Source organism: Fukomys damarensis, unplaced genomic scaffold, assembly GCF_012274545.1.
Source record: "Fukomys damarensis isolate Sample0158 unplaced genomic scaffold, DMR_v1.0_HiC HiC_scaffold_30, whole genome shotgun sequence".
NCBI classification, from domain to species: domain Eukaryota; kingdom Metazoa; phylum Chordata; class Mammalia; order Rodentia; family Bathyergidae; genus Fukomys; species Fukomys damarensis.
In genome coordinates this window covers 26531508-26544204 of record NW_022900942.1, presented here as the reverse complement: position 1 = coordinate 26544204, position 12697 = coordinate 26531508, and the positions used below count along the sequence as shown (strand labels likewise).

General features: G+C 38.5%; 1 protein-coding gene across 1 annotated transcript in view; it reads left to right on the top strand.

Annotated features, from left to right (window-relative positions):
* The window catches only part of Sec11c (SEC11 homolog C, signal peptidase complex subunit), a 19731-nt gene extending 7238 nt beyond the window's left edge, over positions 1-12493 (top strand). The window contains exons 2-6 of the mRNA XM_010603375.2: positions 3928-4037; positions 7089-7238; positions 9634-9753; positions 11630-11687; positions 12295-12493. Of these exons, the coding sequence (XP_010601677.1) occupies positions 3928-4037; positions 7089-7238; positions 9634-9753; positions 11630-11687; positions 12295-12348 (492 nt within the window). The 3' untranslated portion in view covers positions 12349-12493. The remainder of the gene's footprint in view (positions 1-3927; positions 4038-7088; positions 7239-9633; positions 9754-11629; positions 11688-12294) is intronic.
* Positions 12494-12697: the final 204 nt, after the last annotated feature.

Here is a 12697-nt window from a genome sequence, read left to right as displayed (position 1 = left end):
AAAAAAAAAAAAAAAAACCCCAAAATAAACCTTTAAGTTTCCTAGGGGTAAAAAAACAAAACATAAAACAGAGGAAGGAAAGTGGAGATAGGATTATTGGTTTGAGCATTTTAAATATTTATTTGGTGCTTATAGTTTCTCTTTGGAAAATTATAGCTTTACATTTTTATCTTTTTGTTGGAATTTTGATGTTTTTCTTAAGGCTAATTTGTTTGCACTCACCATGTGTCTTAGTTACGCTACTCGTTGCTGAGACAAAATACCCAACGTCCACAAGTTAAAAGAGAAAAGGTTCATTTTGGCTCACAGTGTGCAGAGGTTTCAGTCCATAGTTGGCTGGATCCAAGTCAGGACGGCATTGCAGAGGAGAATAATCTGTGATAGAGCAGACAGGAGGCAGTGAAGCAAAGCAAGCCTCCCCTCTCCTTTATCCAATGTAGGCTGCAAGCCTTTTGGGTGCCGCTGCCTGTACCCAGGGTGGGGCTTTCCATTATCCACACTGAGAGCTATGCTAAACCAGTTTAGTTATTGTACATCCTAGATCCAGCCACCTCTGAAAAGCCCCACTTATGAGTGCATGAAACTTTTGGGGGACATCTAGATGCAAGCCATAACACCATGACATTTGTTCTATCACTACTTATTGAACAAATGGAGTACTTTTTGCCAGACCTGTGTTGAATATTGGGGATACAGTTCTGAACAAGGCTTTATGGTACTTACAGTATAATATGAAGGACACATTGTGTATTATTATAATGGTGAAGGATGCTTATAAAGAGCTATAGAATGCAGTGAGAATATATAATAAGACCTAGGCTGGCCTACAGCAAAGGTGGCAAACTCCAGTGTTCCATCTGTTTTTAGCAATAATGTGTTATTGGAGCATAGTCATGTTCATTCCTTTACATATTTTCTATGCAGACATAGGTTTCAAAACAAGTACTGAATGCTGTGTAACTTCAGGAGACTTGTAGGAAGCTCTTGCAGTCACCCTGTATGTTGTTTCGGTGACTTGGATGAGATTGGTGGCAATGGGAACAGAGAGAACTGAACATGGTTTCAAAATGTCTGGAAGGTAAAATCTATAAAATGGATGGGTAGTGGTGGCTACAAACAATGGGGCGAATGGCAGTGCCATTTCCTGAGATAGGCATCATTAGCACTGAAAACTGGGGGAGAAGATAAATTTTGATATGTAGAATTTGAGTTACTTTTAAAGACATCCAAGTGGAAATGTCAGGCATATGACTGGTAGTCTCAGAATTGGGAGTACACTGATGCCAACATTTGGAGATTCTGATGAAAGAGGAAGAACTGGAAGAAAACAAAGAAGAAAGTGGTCAGAGTGGACTCAGATTTCTACCTAAGGGTAGAAGCTCTTTTGAGAAGTTTGACTGTGGAACAGAAAAATGTAAAAGGTGGAGGAAGATTTCAGGTGGAGGAAGGGCTCGAGATGGAGCAGTGTACACTGATGGGAAGGAGGAGGTGTAGTGCCATGGGTCTACCTTCCATGTGCATCAAAATTACTTGGCAGGCTCTTTATGAAAACAGGATGCCAACCTCTTACGGATTCAGTTGGTCTGAGGTAGAGACTATGTCTCTTACCTCCCAAAGACTTCTCACATTATTCTAGTGTACAGCCAAGATTTAGAATCACTGGTGTAGAGCAGTGGCCCTCAAACTGTGGTGCCAGACCAACAGCTTCAGCAACACTTGGGTACTTGTTTGAAATGCAGTTTTCTGGGCCCAGCAGGTAATTTCTAGTGCATGCTGATGTTTGAAGTCACTGCTACAAAGGACCAACTACACACTCAGAAGTCATTGCCCACCTGGCACATCCCTATTAGGCTTTCCTGGGTATCTAGCCACATTTCTCCAGGCCCTTTGCATTTTAAAAACTGTATTTTAAACTATTTGGAATAACATTTTATTTTTAATTAACAAATAGTAATTGCACTGATTCATAGGGTACAATGTGGTGTTTTGACCTGTAAGCATTGTATAATTTTCCAATCAGGGTAATTAGGATGTCTGCCATGTCAGGCCTTTATCATTTCTTTGTGGTTAAACATTCACAATCTTTCCCAGTGGCTTTGAAATAGGCATTATGTCCTACTGCACAGTGGGACTCCTGCACTTACTCTTAAACTATATTCAGAACTCGAAAAGAATCTATGCCTCCACATTCTATTTCTGTTAAAATTACATCTGGATATTTGAAGAAACAATGTTCAGTGTCACATGATCAAGGTTCTAATTCCAAACTCATTTCAAAAGGATGTTCTGGAGAGTGGTAGGTAGCTGAGAGGGGATTTAACTTACCTAATTTCACTTTAAAACACCACTAAAACAACAGTAAGCAGAAGTTAAAAGTCACATTTTTCCAAGATGGGGAGTCCAGACAAGAAAACAAGATGAACCAAATACTGGTGGCTAGGAGTCATTGGAAGACCGGTAACTTAGCCTGAGGACGTTAAAATGCTGAGTGGCCCTAGGGGAAGCCGAGCCCTTCACTATTTGTGTTGCAGAATCCCCAAAGACACTGAAACTTAAGGTGAAAGGGAAGTGGGGCTGAAATAAATTAGATTGGGTGAAAAAGCCAAGAAGTGTGAGATCTCAGAGTTATTCTCCCGGGTGAAGGTCCAGATCATGGTGGCAAGCCAAGTCACCCCAGCAGCCAAGCAGCGGATAACAGTTGTTTTTTTCTAAACTAAAACCTCAGTATTCAGGTTTAATTGCAGCGTTGGCACTTTATTTATCATAAATTGCAGGTTGGGCACTTGATCTCTAGAAGGTTTGCCTTCACTGATCAAGGTGTTTATTTCCTGGAGAAATAAACAGAAGGTCTCTGGAGTAAGGGATCTAGTGAAGGATGTGGAGACCACTGTTGAGAACTTGCATGCTGAGGATGGAAAGCAGAAATGAGGGCCAGAGGTCCTAAAGGAACAAGAGTCCTAAGATGTAGGTGAGCCTGGTGCTAGGGGAATTAGAGATGTGGGCTTGCAGCAGCAGTTTGCATTCCAGAGTGTATTCCAAGGAGTGGATGGCTCCGAGTCAGGGAGGAAAGAAGGTCATTGCAGATGAAGAGGTCCAGAAATTGAGTGTGGAAAGGAGTTTGCAAGAGTAGGGCAAGGCATACTAGTCAGGTGCCTTCCTCCCAGGCAGGAAGGAACAGGCCCTGAAGCCTTATCTTTTGAGGAGTTTGACACTGTGGCTTTAGTTCCTGTAGCCTCTTGGAGGATGGTGGGTAATTGGCTGACAGTTTAACCACAGCTTAAAGGATGTTGGTCTATGTGTAGGTGTTGCTTTGCCATCCCTAGGGGTTAGCGTGCAGCTGTAGTGAGGAAGAACCTGTGCTTTAGTGTGTGTGGACAGGGAGGGAATGAAGGCCATCCCCATGGGTCATAATGAAGTGGTGAGAGGTGGGGTGAGGGCAGTTTAAACCTCTTTCTAACAACTAACTAGCCATTATATTGACTTGTGTGTTCCTAACCAATATTTGCTGATCTTGTTTATGGAATAATTAAATGTGCAGGTATTTAATGTTTTTGGTCCCTTTTAACAGGTAATTTTCAGATGCAGAGGCCTAGTCACTTACGTTTGTCATACTGTAAGGCTTCCATTTGAGCCCAGCTTTGATTGTGGTGCTAAAGGATTCCCACTATATCCTCACTGGGGCTTTAAGAAACACCTTACAGATTACTCTCACCACACTCCTTTCACTGAAGGAGAAATGGTATCTGGAAGGCTTTTTCTTCAGAAAAAATTAAACCCTGCCTAATTTTTTACCATGTACAAATTAGTTTCATGCCCTAAAATCACATCATTTTTGTTTTATTTTATAAAGAAGCTCATCTCTGGCTTTGGGCTGGTGAATATTCTGCCAGTAGGTTTTCACTCTGGGTTTGGCCTTTTTCATTCCAGGTGTACTACCAGGTTTTAAACTTTGCCATGATCGTGTCTTCTGCACTCATGATATGGAAAGGCTTGATCGTCCTCACAGGTAGCGAGAGCCCCATCGTGGTGGTGTTGAGGTAAGTCCACAAGCCAGCCCCTGACCTCTGCCACACTGAGGCAGAGGGGTGGAGCGGACTTTGAGTGATAATATGTGACAACCACTACTCAAGATTTTAATTGGATAAACTATTAGAACCTTCTTTATAGATAACTGTTTTGAGATTGTCCCATTTTTTTGTGTTATTGGTGGAAAAATCTTTTTCAATTGACATTTCAGAGATTTAATTATATTGATCCACTTATAAATGACAGTTTAACAATCTTATAACACATTGTTGTTGTACAAATTAATTTTTAAATAATTAAGTTAAAAGTGTCACTTGGCTTTCTTTGTGCCTAACAGGCATAGAGTGCCTTGGGCCTAGCAAGTGCCTGGTACTTTTTCAGACTTGTTCAGTGATGCTGTTGTACATAGCTACTGTCTTCTAGAGACTCTTGAGCTTATGAGGGTACAGCATGTTTATTTTAGAAGAATAAATGCCAAAGTCAACTTCATGAAGCAAGTCACCCAAGGGGAAAACCTAACTCGATTTGAAATCAAATGGCCATGTTTGGGAGCTGGTAGGTGCTTCAGGATGCTCTCTCCAGCGCGTTTCAGATCATTGGATCTTACTGTTGCTGGGGAGATAGCCCCTTTGTTGTACCTGTCATGAGCCTACAGCCATGTGCACACTTCTCCAGGACACCCTTGTGTGACTGGCCAAAGGACACACTTTTAGAGACACAGCTTTTTTCATAAATGTTCCTGCCTGAGGATAGCATACCTCACAGCAGAACTGAGAGGTTCCCTGACCATTGGTGTTTACACTGTGCTCCAGGAGTCTCCTGGGTTCCGATGGAAGGAGAAAGGTACCAGGCTTCTGGACCCTTGACACCTTGTCCTTGCTTCAGTTGCAGTAGTTCGACTTTTTTGTGTTTTATGTGGCTATATTACCTGGGCAGGTTTCATTTAAGGAAGGGTTTTAAGGCTTTTTATTTTTATTTTTAAATTTTTTTCAGACAGGGTCTCACTATTTAGTTGATACCAACCTGGAACTCACTGTAACTTAGGCTGGTCTCCATCTCACAGTGATCCTTCCACCTCAGCCTCCTGAGTGCTGGAATTACAGGCGTGCACCACCACGCCCTGGTAAGGCTTTTTAAAAGAGGGGTAAGGGTTGAAGTTCAGTGGTCGCACACACAGGGTTCTAGGCTCGATCCCCAGCACATTCATGTTCTTGCACATGTGTGTACATGTGCACATGTACACGTGCACACACACTCACACACAACCCCCCCCCAATAATTTAAAAACCTCAAATTGAGATGTTCCATCTTATGTAACAGATTAGGAACCCGAGGCTCCAGGAGGCTATGTTAGAAGCATCTCACAATTATTTTTGGCATAGCAGTGCCAAATCTGAGAACACCTGGCTCTCCTCAAATCACATAGACATACTTGTACAGAGATTAATTGTGAAATTGCAGTGCATAGGAACTTTTTAAAAGGCATCCTTTATAGTTCTAAAGCAATTTTTGTTTGACAAAATAAAACATTGACCTCCCTGAGGGCTATGTGACCCTGTGGGAAACCCTGGCCCAGGAGAATAACAAGTATAAGTAGATATTAGGGAAACACTTAAAAGCACTGCTTTCCTGTTGGGACAGATCATATATCTCAATGCCAAACCCTCAAATACCTCAGTGTACCTTTTTTGCCTCTGAGACTTGCACAGGGAATTCTTTCCTCTCCGAAATCCTGTTATCATGGACCAAGACAGTTTTTTAGAAACATCTGTGTTTTGTTGAAGATGTAAACATGAAGTCATGGTTGAAGAAATTTCTGAAGCATTTTAGAAATTGTTCTTTAAAAGAAAACACAACTTGAAGCAATTATGTTTCATTTTTGGAAGACAAAATGAATTCGGTGTTGGGAAACTAATAAAGCCCCAAATATATTTTACCCAGATACTGTCTCTTTCTTTTCCTTTTGGTTATTTCTATTGCAAATGCCCTGTCTCTTTTTAATTCAGATTTCTTGGTTTTTGAGCACCAGATCTGTTACAATACTTAGTGTACTTGTTTTACTTTGAGATAAACCTCCCAGCTGGCCCTCAGTGACTGGCCAGTCCCACAGCATGTCTCCTTACTGCATTCTACATATGCTGGGGAGTTTGGAGGTATCAAGGCTGGGCAGTTGGAAAGGAGGGCCTGTTTGGAGAGCCACTCTTCCCTGTGAAGCTCCGCATGGCTTCAATAGCCTGGCTCTCTCTCCCTCTCTCTCTCTCTTCCTCGCTGCTGACAGACATTACTCATTCATCCTTATTGTGCAGCCCCTATCAAGCCATATTTTTAAGCCTTGTCCTTTTCTCATGTACTAAAACAAAGCATTTGTGTATATACAATGAATTCTGGGGTTTTAACTTCAACTCCCAGTAGATTTTAGTTCACTTTGAATCCACCAAAAATTTTGGCATGGATTTGAACTGGGATCATGGGGATTATTTATTGACCTTCACATCAAAACTTGTCAAAATTTGTTAGCCTGGGCTTTTGTAGAATATGATAAAAATGATGATGTCCCCAGAGCTAAGACTGGGGTTCACATTTTGTCCCCAGTTCCCATGTGGTTTTAGTTTATCACAACTTTTCTTGCTCCCAGTTTGTTTATTCACTGTCTGCTTCTCATTCCATGAATAAGTATTTCAGTATCTTATTAGGTGTTGGAGATATGCTGTGAAACCAGAGTTGTCCTAGTATAAGAGGCTGCAGTTCTGAATGAAAATAGTGATGTATTTGTAGAAGTGCAGCTTGTTTTAAGGCTAAAAATTGGCAGCTTTTACTTCAAAGAGTCCATATTATTCTTGGTCCTTGTTCTACCTACTGCAAAGTGCACAAGGCTTACTAATGTTGCCCTTTTTCATTCTTCAGTCTAAGCAGAAATCTATTCCTCTCTCACGTTTCATTATCACTTGAACTGAAGGAGCCAGAGTGACTATTAATGAGTGTTTCATCTCTGACTGGTAAGTTTTTTATCATTACCTTTTGGATGCTGGGTAATGCTGATGTTGACTTTGTGTTTCTTTCAGTGGCAGTATGGAGCCAGCCTTTCACAGGGGAGACCTTCTGTTCCTCACAAACTTCCGGGAAGATCCCATTCGAGCTGGTGAAATAGTTGTTTTTAAAGTTGAAGGACGAGACATTCCAATAGTTCACAGAGTAATCAAAGTTCATGAAAAGTAAAGAGACTTTTTGTTTTTGTAAATTAGGGGAGATGGTTTTAATCATTAATTAGATAGTAAAAGTATGAGATTGGGTGGGGGATTTAGCTCAGTGGCACCATATCTGCCTTGCAAGTGCAAGGTCCTGAGTTCAATCCCGCATACCAAAAGAAGAAAAATTGGAAGTGATAATATTTTACCCATAATAACTCATAGGGTGATTATGAACAAATAATGATAAAATTAGATGAACAGCTGTTTACAAATTCACTTAAAACTTAAATTGCTGCAGCAGTTGAAGGTGGAGTTACTGAAGGAGCGATTACTTTGATAGAGAATTATTATTTTTTAAATTAGTTTACAATTATTTTAAAGCTAGATAAGCATTTATTATTGGCATTATTTTTTATATGGTGCATTTACTGTACATTTTTGTTGTCTTTTTTCCTACATTGTGTTGAGTAGAACAGATTCTCTGGTTGGTTAAAAAGTTATGCATTATTATTTAGTTTTATTGTGAATGCGTTAAGCTTATTTTTACTAGTACATGATATGAGAATTATTTTTTGAAAAGTGTAAAAAAGCTGTATCTCTATCTAACTTTGGCCAAAGTGGTGTTTTCAGCATGATATTAGCCCTACATGGATAAATATCCCTTTCCCTTACTCATCTCATGATTTGGTCCTGGCATATCCTGCATCAGTTCTTCCCCTCACAGACAGCCTTACCTTTCCCTTAAATGCCAGATGACTTATTAAGATCTTAATAAGGTCTATTCTCTTTTTTTAGAACCAAAACATTTACCTCTACCTCAAGGATAGAAAGTTTTCATGAGAGATTGAAAATGTTATGCAATGTTTCATAAACTTGGGTTATTCATTTAGCTTTATACAGCTTAGTGTAGCATTTTTATTTACATGATTTATAGAATTAAGTTTAGGTATGTATATCTGTATTTTTAAATAATGGAGGATTTCTCGTGTGTGTGTGTGTGTGTGTGTGTGTGTGTGTGTGTGTGTGTGTGTGTGAGCATGCACGCACGCACATGTATGTGTGTACATGTTAGATAAATCCACATGCATGGTATTAGATTCTCATTCCATTCACTGGTCCCAGGTGTTCCCTAAATATATTGATACTTAAAATATGCTTCATTTTATACAAAACATTGACAATCTGGTTTCAGTTTGCACTGATATACTGGTACTATTCTAATAGTTACCTGATATCTGCTTGTTAACTTACTGAGAAAGAAGCATGTTCAAGTCATGATGTGACTCTCACCTGATTTTAAAATTTCTAAAGATAAAAATTGTTTGAAGTTGAGCAAATGATGATTATTTGTTGTACTTTGCATGAATTGTGAGAGAGTGCCAAGATTTTTATCTCTTGATTTCTTGATTAACCATGGCTGCAAATTAGTGTACTCTTTTTGAGGTGGGTTCAGATTTTCATGGGCTTTAAATATTTTACCTCAGTATAATGGTACTTTTTTTTCATTTGTGTTATTGAAGGACTGTCCTCTTTGTAACTGTATAATGCTACAATTTTGTATTTTTAGTTTCAAGGCTATCTTAGCACCAGGTCAGAATACTTACTATTAACCCCACATGTCTCTTTAATGTACTGGCTTTATGCCATTTGAAATTCATTTCCTTGCAAGCAAGATTTTTCACCATTGTACTCAGTGGCAGAGGAAGTAAAATGTTAACACATTCTACATTAGGCAAGGAAGAGTTTGAGGACAGCTAGGAGCACAGTCGCATTTAAACATCTTGTGCTCAAGCCTGTCATCTGGGACTAAGCTTGTGTGAGAGTGAAGAGGAATATAATTCATGCTAACACTTTGACCCATGGGTTCTAGAAAGGAATGAAAACAGTTCAAATTCACTGATTGTTGAATCAACCTCAGATCCTGACTTTGAATTTGAGGTGAATGACAGGTAAGCCTGAAAAAGCTCACTGTCAGCAACATTTGGCTGGGACATGAATCTGGATATGATTCTGCACAGGAGCTGTTCACCTGATTTTATCCACAAGTGAGTGACACTAATACACATTTTCATATTAAAAATAATTAAGGTACTAGCTTTTTCTTCATGGAGTGAAATCATGGAGTAAAAAGCTGATGTATATTGTGTGTGTGAATCATTGCCTTCCTGGTGCCCTGGTGCTTTCTGTTTGTCAGGGTTATTGAATGTTTTAGAATTTAAGACTACAAAATTGTCATTAGATTTGTGCTTCAGCTGAGTGATTATCTGTAAACCGTCCTCTTAGACCAAAGGAAGGTCAAGTGTTCTTTGATTGGTTTCTAAATGCTCATGTCTGACCATAATGTCTTAGGTAAACTAATATTTTTTTAATGATACTGTGCTGAAAATAACTTTTGAGAGGATGTTATTTTGCTTTCCAGAGATAATGGAGACATCAAATTTCTGACTAAAGGAGATAATAATGAAATCGATGATAGAGGCTTATACAAAGAAGGCCAGAACTGGCTGGAAAAGAAGGACGTGGTGGGAAGAGCACGAGGGTGAGGATGAACTTTTGAGTTATGTAGACAGTTCAGAAGCCAGGGAAATATATTTAAAAACAGAAACTAAATTCATAGGACCACAGAATCATAATAATATACATCATGAGCACTTTAAGTAGTTCTAGTTTATACTGTGAAGACTAAAGAAAAATTACTTTCTAAGGGCCTAGAATCTAAAACTAAATCCAAATATATGATCTGTCATAGGTTTAATTCTATTTCAAAATAAATCCTCAGAGGTTTATTTGTGGACTGTAAATAACAATTACAAAAAATCCTCTCAGAGATGACCTTTTGGTGAATGTTCTGGGTACTCACTGTGCCCAACAGATGTGTGTGTGTGTGTGCACTTATATAATATCCCATATTACCTTGAAAGTTTGGACTTTTTTCACCAAACAAAAAGAATGAAGTATTTGTTTATTTGTTAAATCTCCATCTTTACCTTTTAAAACAGCTACATGCTATTCTATTAATAATAATCACTTTTATAATCAAACATCTTTTGGTAGATTTTTTTGTCATGGTAAATATTTGATTATCTTCTACTTTTCATGACTAAAAATGATTTTGTGATAAATCTTTATTAACTTGCATGATTGTTCCAGCAATGCATTCTACTTCTGAGCCTATCTTCTTATTAAAAAAGCAGCCACTCATGGTGGTGCCCGTAATCTCAGCACTTGGGAGCCTGAGGCAGGATTGTTGTGAGTTTGAGGCCAACCTTGGCTACAGAGTGAGTTAAGGCTAGGCTGAACTATACAGCAAGACTCTATCTCGAAAGAGAACAAAACAAAACAAAAAAAGCAACACCATACCGAAACCAAAAACCAAACAAGGATTTCCTTCGGTGACCCTTCTAATATTTAACCCTTGTTAAATGTCTTGGAAATGTCTTCTTGTTATCTTTTTTTTTTTTTGGTACTGGGGTTTGAACTCAGGTCCTTGCACTTGCAAGGCAGGCCACCGAACCGCTGAGCTAAATCCCCGGCTCTTCTTGTTATCTTGATCTGAATTTCATCAGTGATAAAAGGTTGGAGAGACTGGCTACCATTGTCTAAGAGTTAGCTTTAATCATCAGATTGTAGCATAAGGCCTCTTGCTACCCCTCTCCCCCTTTAACCATTTTTCTAAACTGTTGGGTTTCCTCTTAACATCTGTAGGGAGACAAGGAGGGCTTCCCACTGGTCAGTCTTGTTTTTATAACACTGGAGAAAGGCCATGGACAGGAGAGGGATGGAAGCTACTGATTGTTGGCTGGAGGGCACTGTAGATGTATTACCTTATTTGCCTTAGCAGAGATGGCGAGATGGGTCAAACTGGTGACATACTGATATTAATACTGTCAGCATAATCATTGGCTCAGAACCTTCTCTCTCTGGGATCTTAATCACATTTGAGCACAGGTTATGAGATTCTCATGTATTTACTGCCCAATAAATGTATTTATTACACCTGAAAAGCACTGTGAACCAAAAATGATGACAATTCTTCAAATTACAAACTATTATCTGTGTGCTTTAAAGCTTTATCTAACAGCAATTTTTATGCCCAATTTGAAATTTTTCTCCTAAAAAAATAAGGAATAGATTTATGAAAGTTGTCTATTCTGTTTGTATGAATGACTCAAGTGATTTTCATTTTGGCAAATGAAGACAGTTGCTACCTCAAATCATGTGCCTGCTTAAAAAATATTATCCTTTCTGTTAGTGCTAATGCTTTTTACTCATAAAGACGGGTGAATATTGTCTTTACAAGCACAGTCAGTGGTACTCATAATCATGGAAGATTTGTTTCTTAAAGCTGATTTATAGTGTGTCAACTATTGTCATAAACAATTATATATTTCTTGCTTTTTATTCCAACAACTTAGGTTTTTACCATATGTTGGTATGGTCACCATAATAATGAATGACTATCCAAAATTCAAGGTAGGAATTTATATATGTGTTTTTATTTTTTAAAAAATATTGGTGCTTTTATTTGTACAGCTATAATGAGATAGTCTTAAAATATTGTGCCATTAATTTTTCTGTAGGGTATATAGTTAAGTACAAATTAACATAACATTTAGATTGACATTTGAATTAATTATTTAAAATAACATCTTTCATCTTTTCTGTTCATAGTGTGTTCTAAAATGGCACTTATGTAGTTGTTGCTTATTATTATGGAAATTTTCAAACATACAAAGAGTGGTACAATAAACCCAGTAATATTTATCTACCAGCTTCAATAGAAATGGTATGTCTATTTTTGAAAAAAATCACTTGAAAGACAATAGGAAACCTACATAGGAATAAGCACTGCACTAGCTGTTTGTCAGGTGTTTGATCTTTAGTCCATTGATGTATTTTTGGGTTTTTATCCAGTGTGGTATTAAACAGCTAATTTGGAGAACAAGGCATGGGGGGAGAGGTCATCTTTTGATTCTGTCCTCAGTGCAGTATTGAACAGACTTCATCTGAATACAGTACATTTATAGGCCAAATTTATTTGTAGACCTCACAGTAATTTTCTATTGTGTTTTCTTTACAGTATGCACTTTTGGCTATAATGGGTGCATATGTGTTACTAAAACGTGAATCCTAACATGAGAAGCAGTTCCTGGGACCAGACTGAAGTGAATTCTGTTGAAAAAGAGAAAAAGTAATATATTTGAAATGTTCCACTTTCTGTATAAAAGGAAACTGTGTGGAGACGTTTTTGTCTTGTCCAAATAAATGATTCATCAGTAAAGATTGTTTTCTTTTGTGAGCTCTGATTGGAATCCACCCAGTCTCTCTGCTGCTTTGCTAGTCACTGACCAAGTCTGAGGGTCTGCACTACTTCGCAGACAGGTGAGCAGTGTGGGGGCGTGGCTGCTGGTAGGGATGAGGCACAGCCCATGTGCTAGGGTTTTGATGCCTGCATTTCAAACATAAAACTCACTTAACAGTGG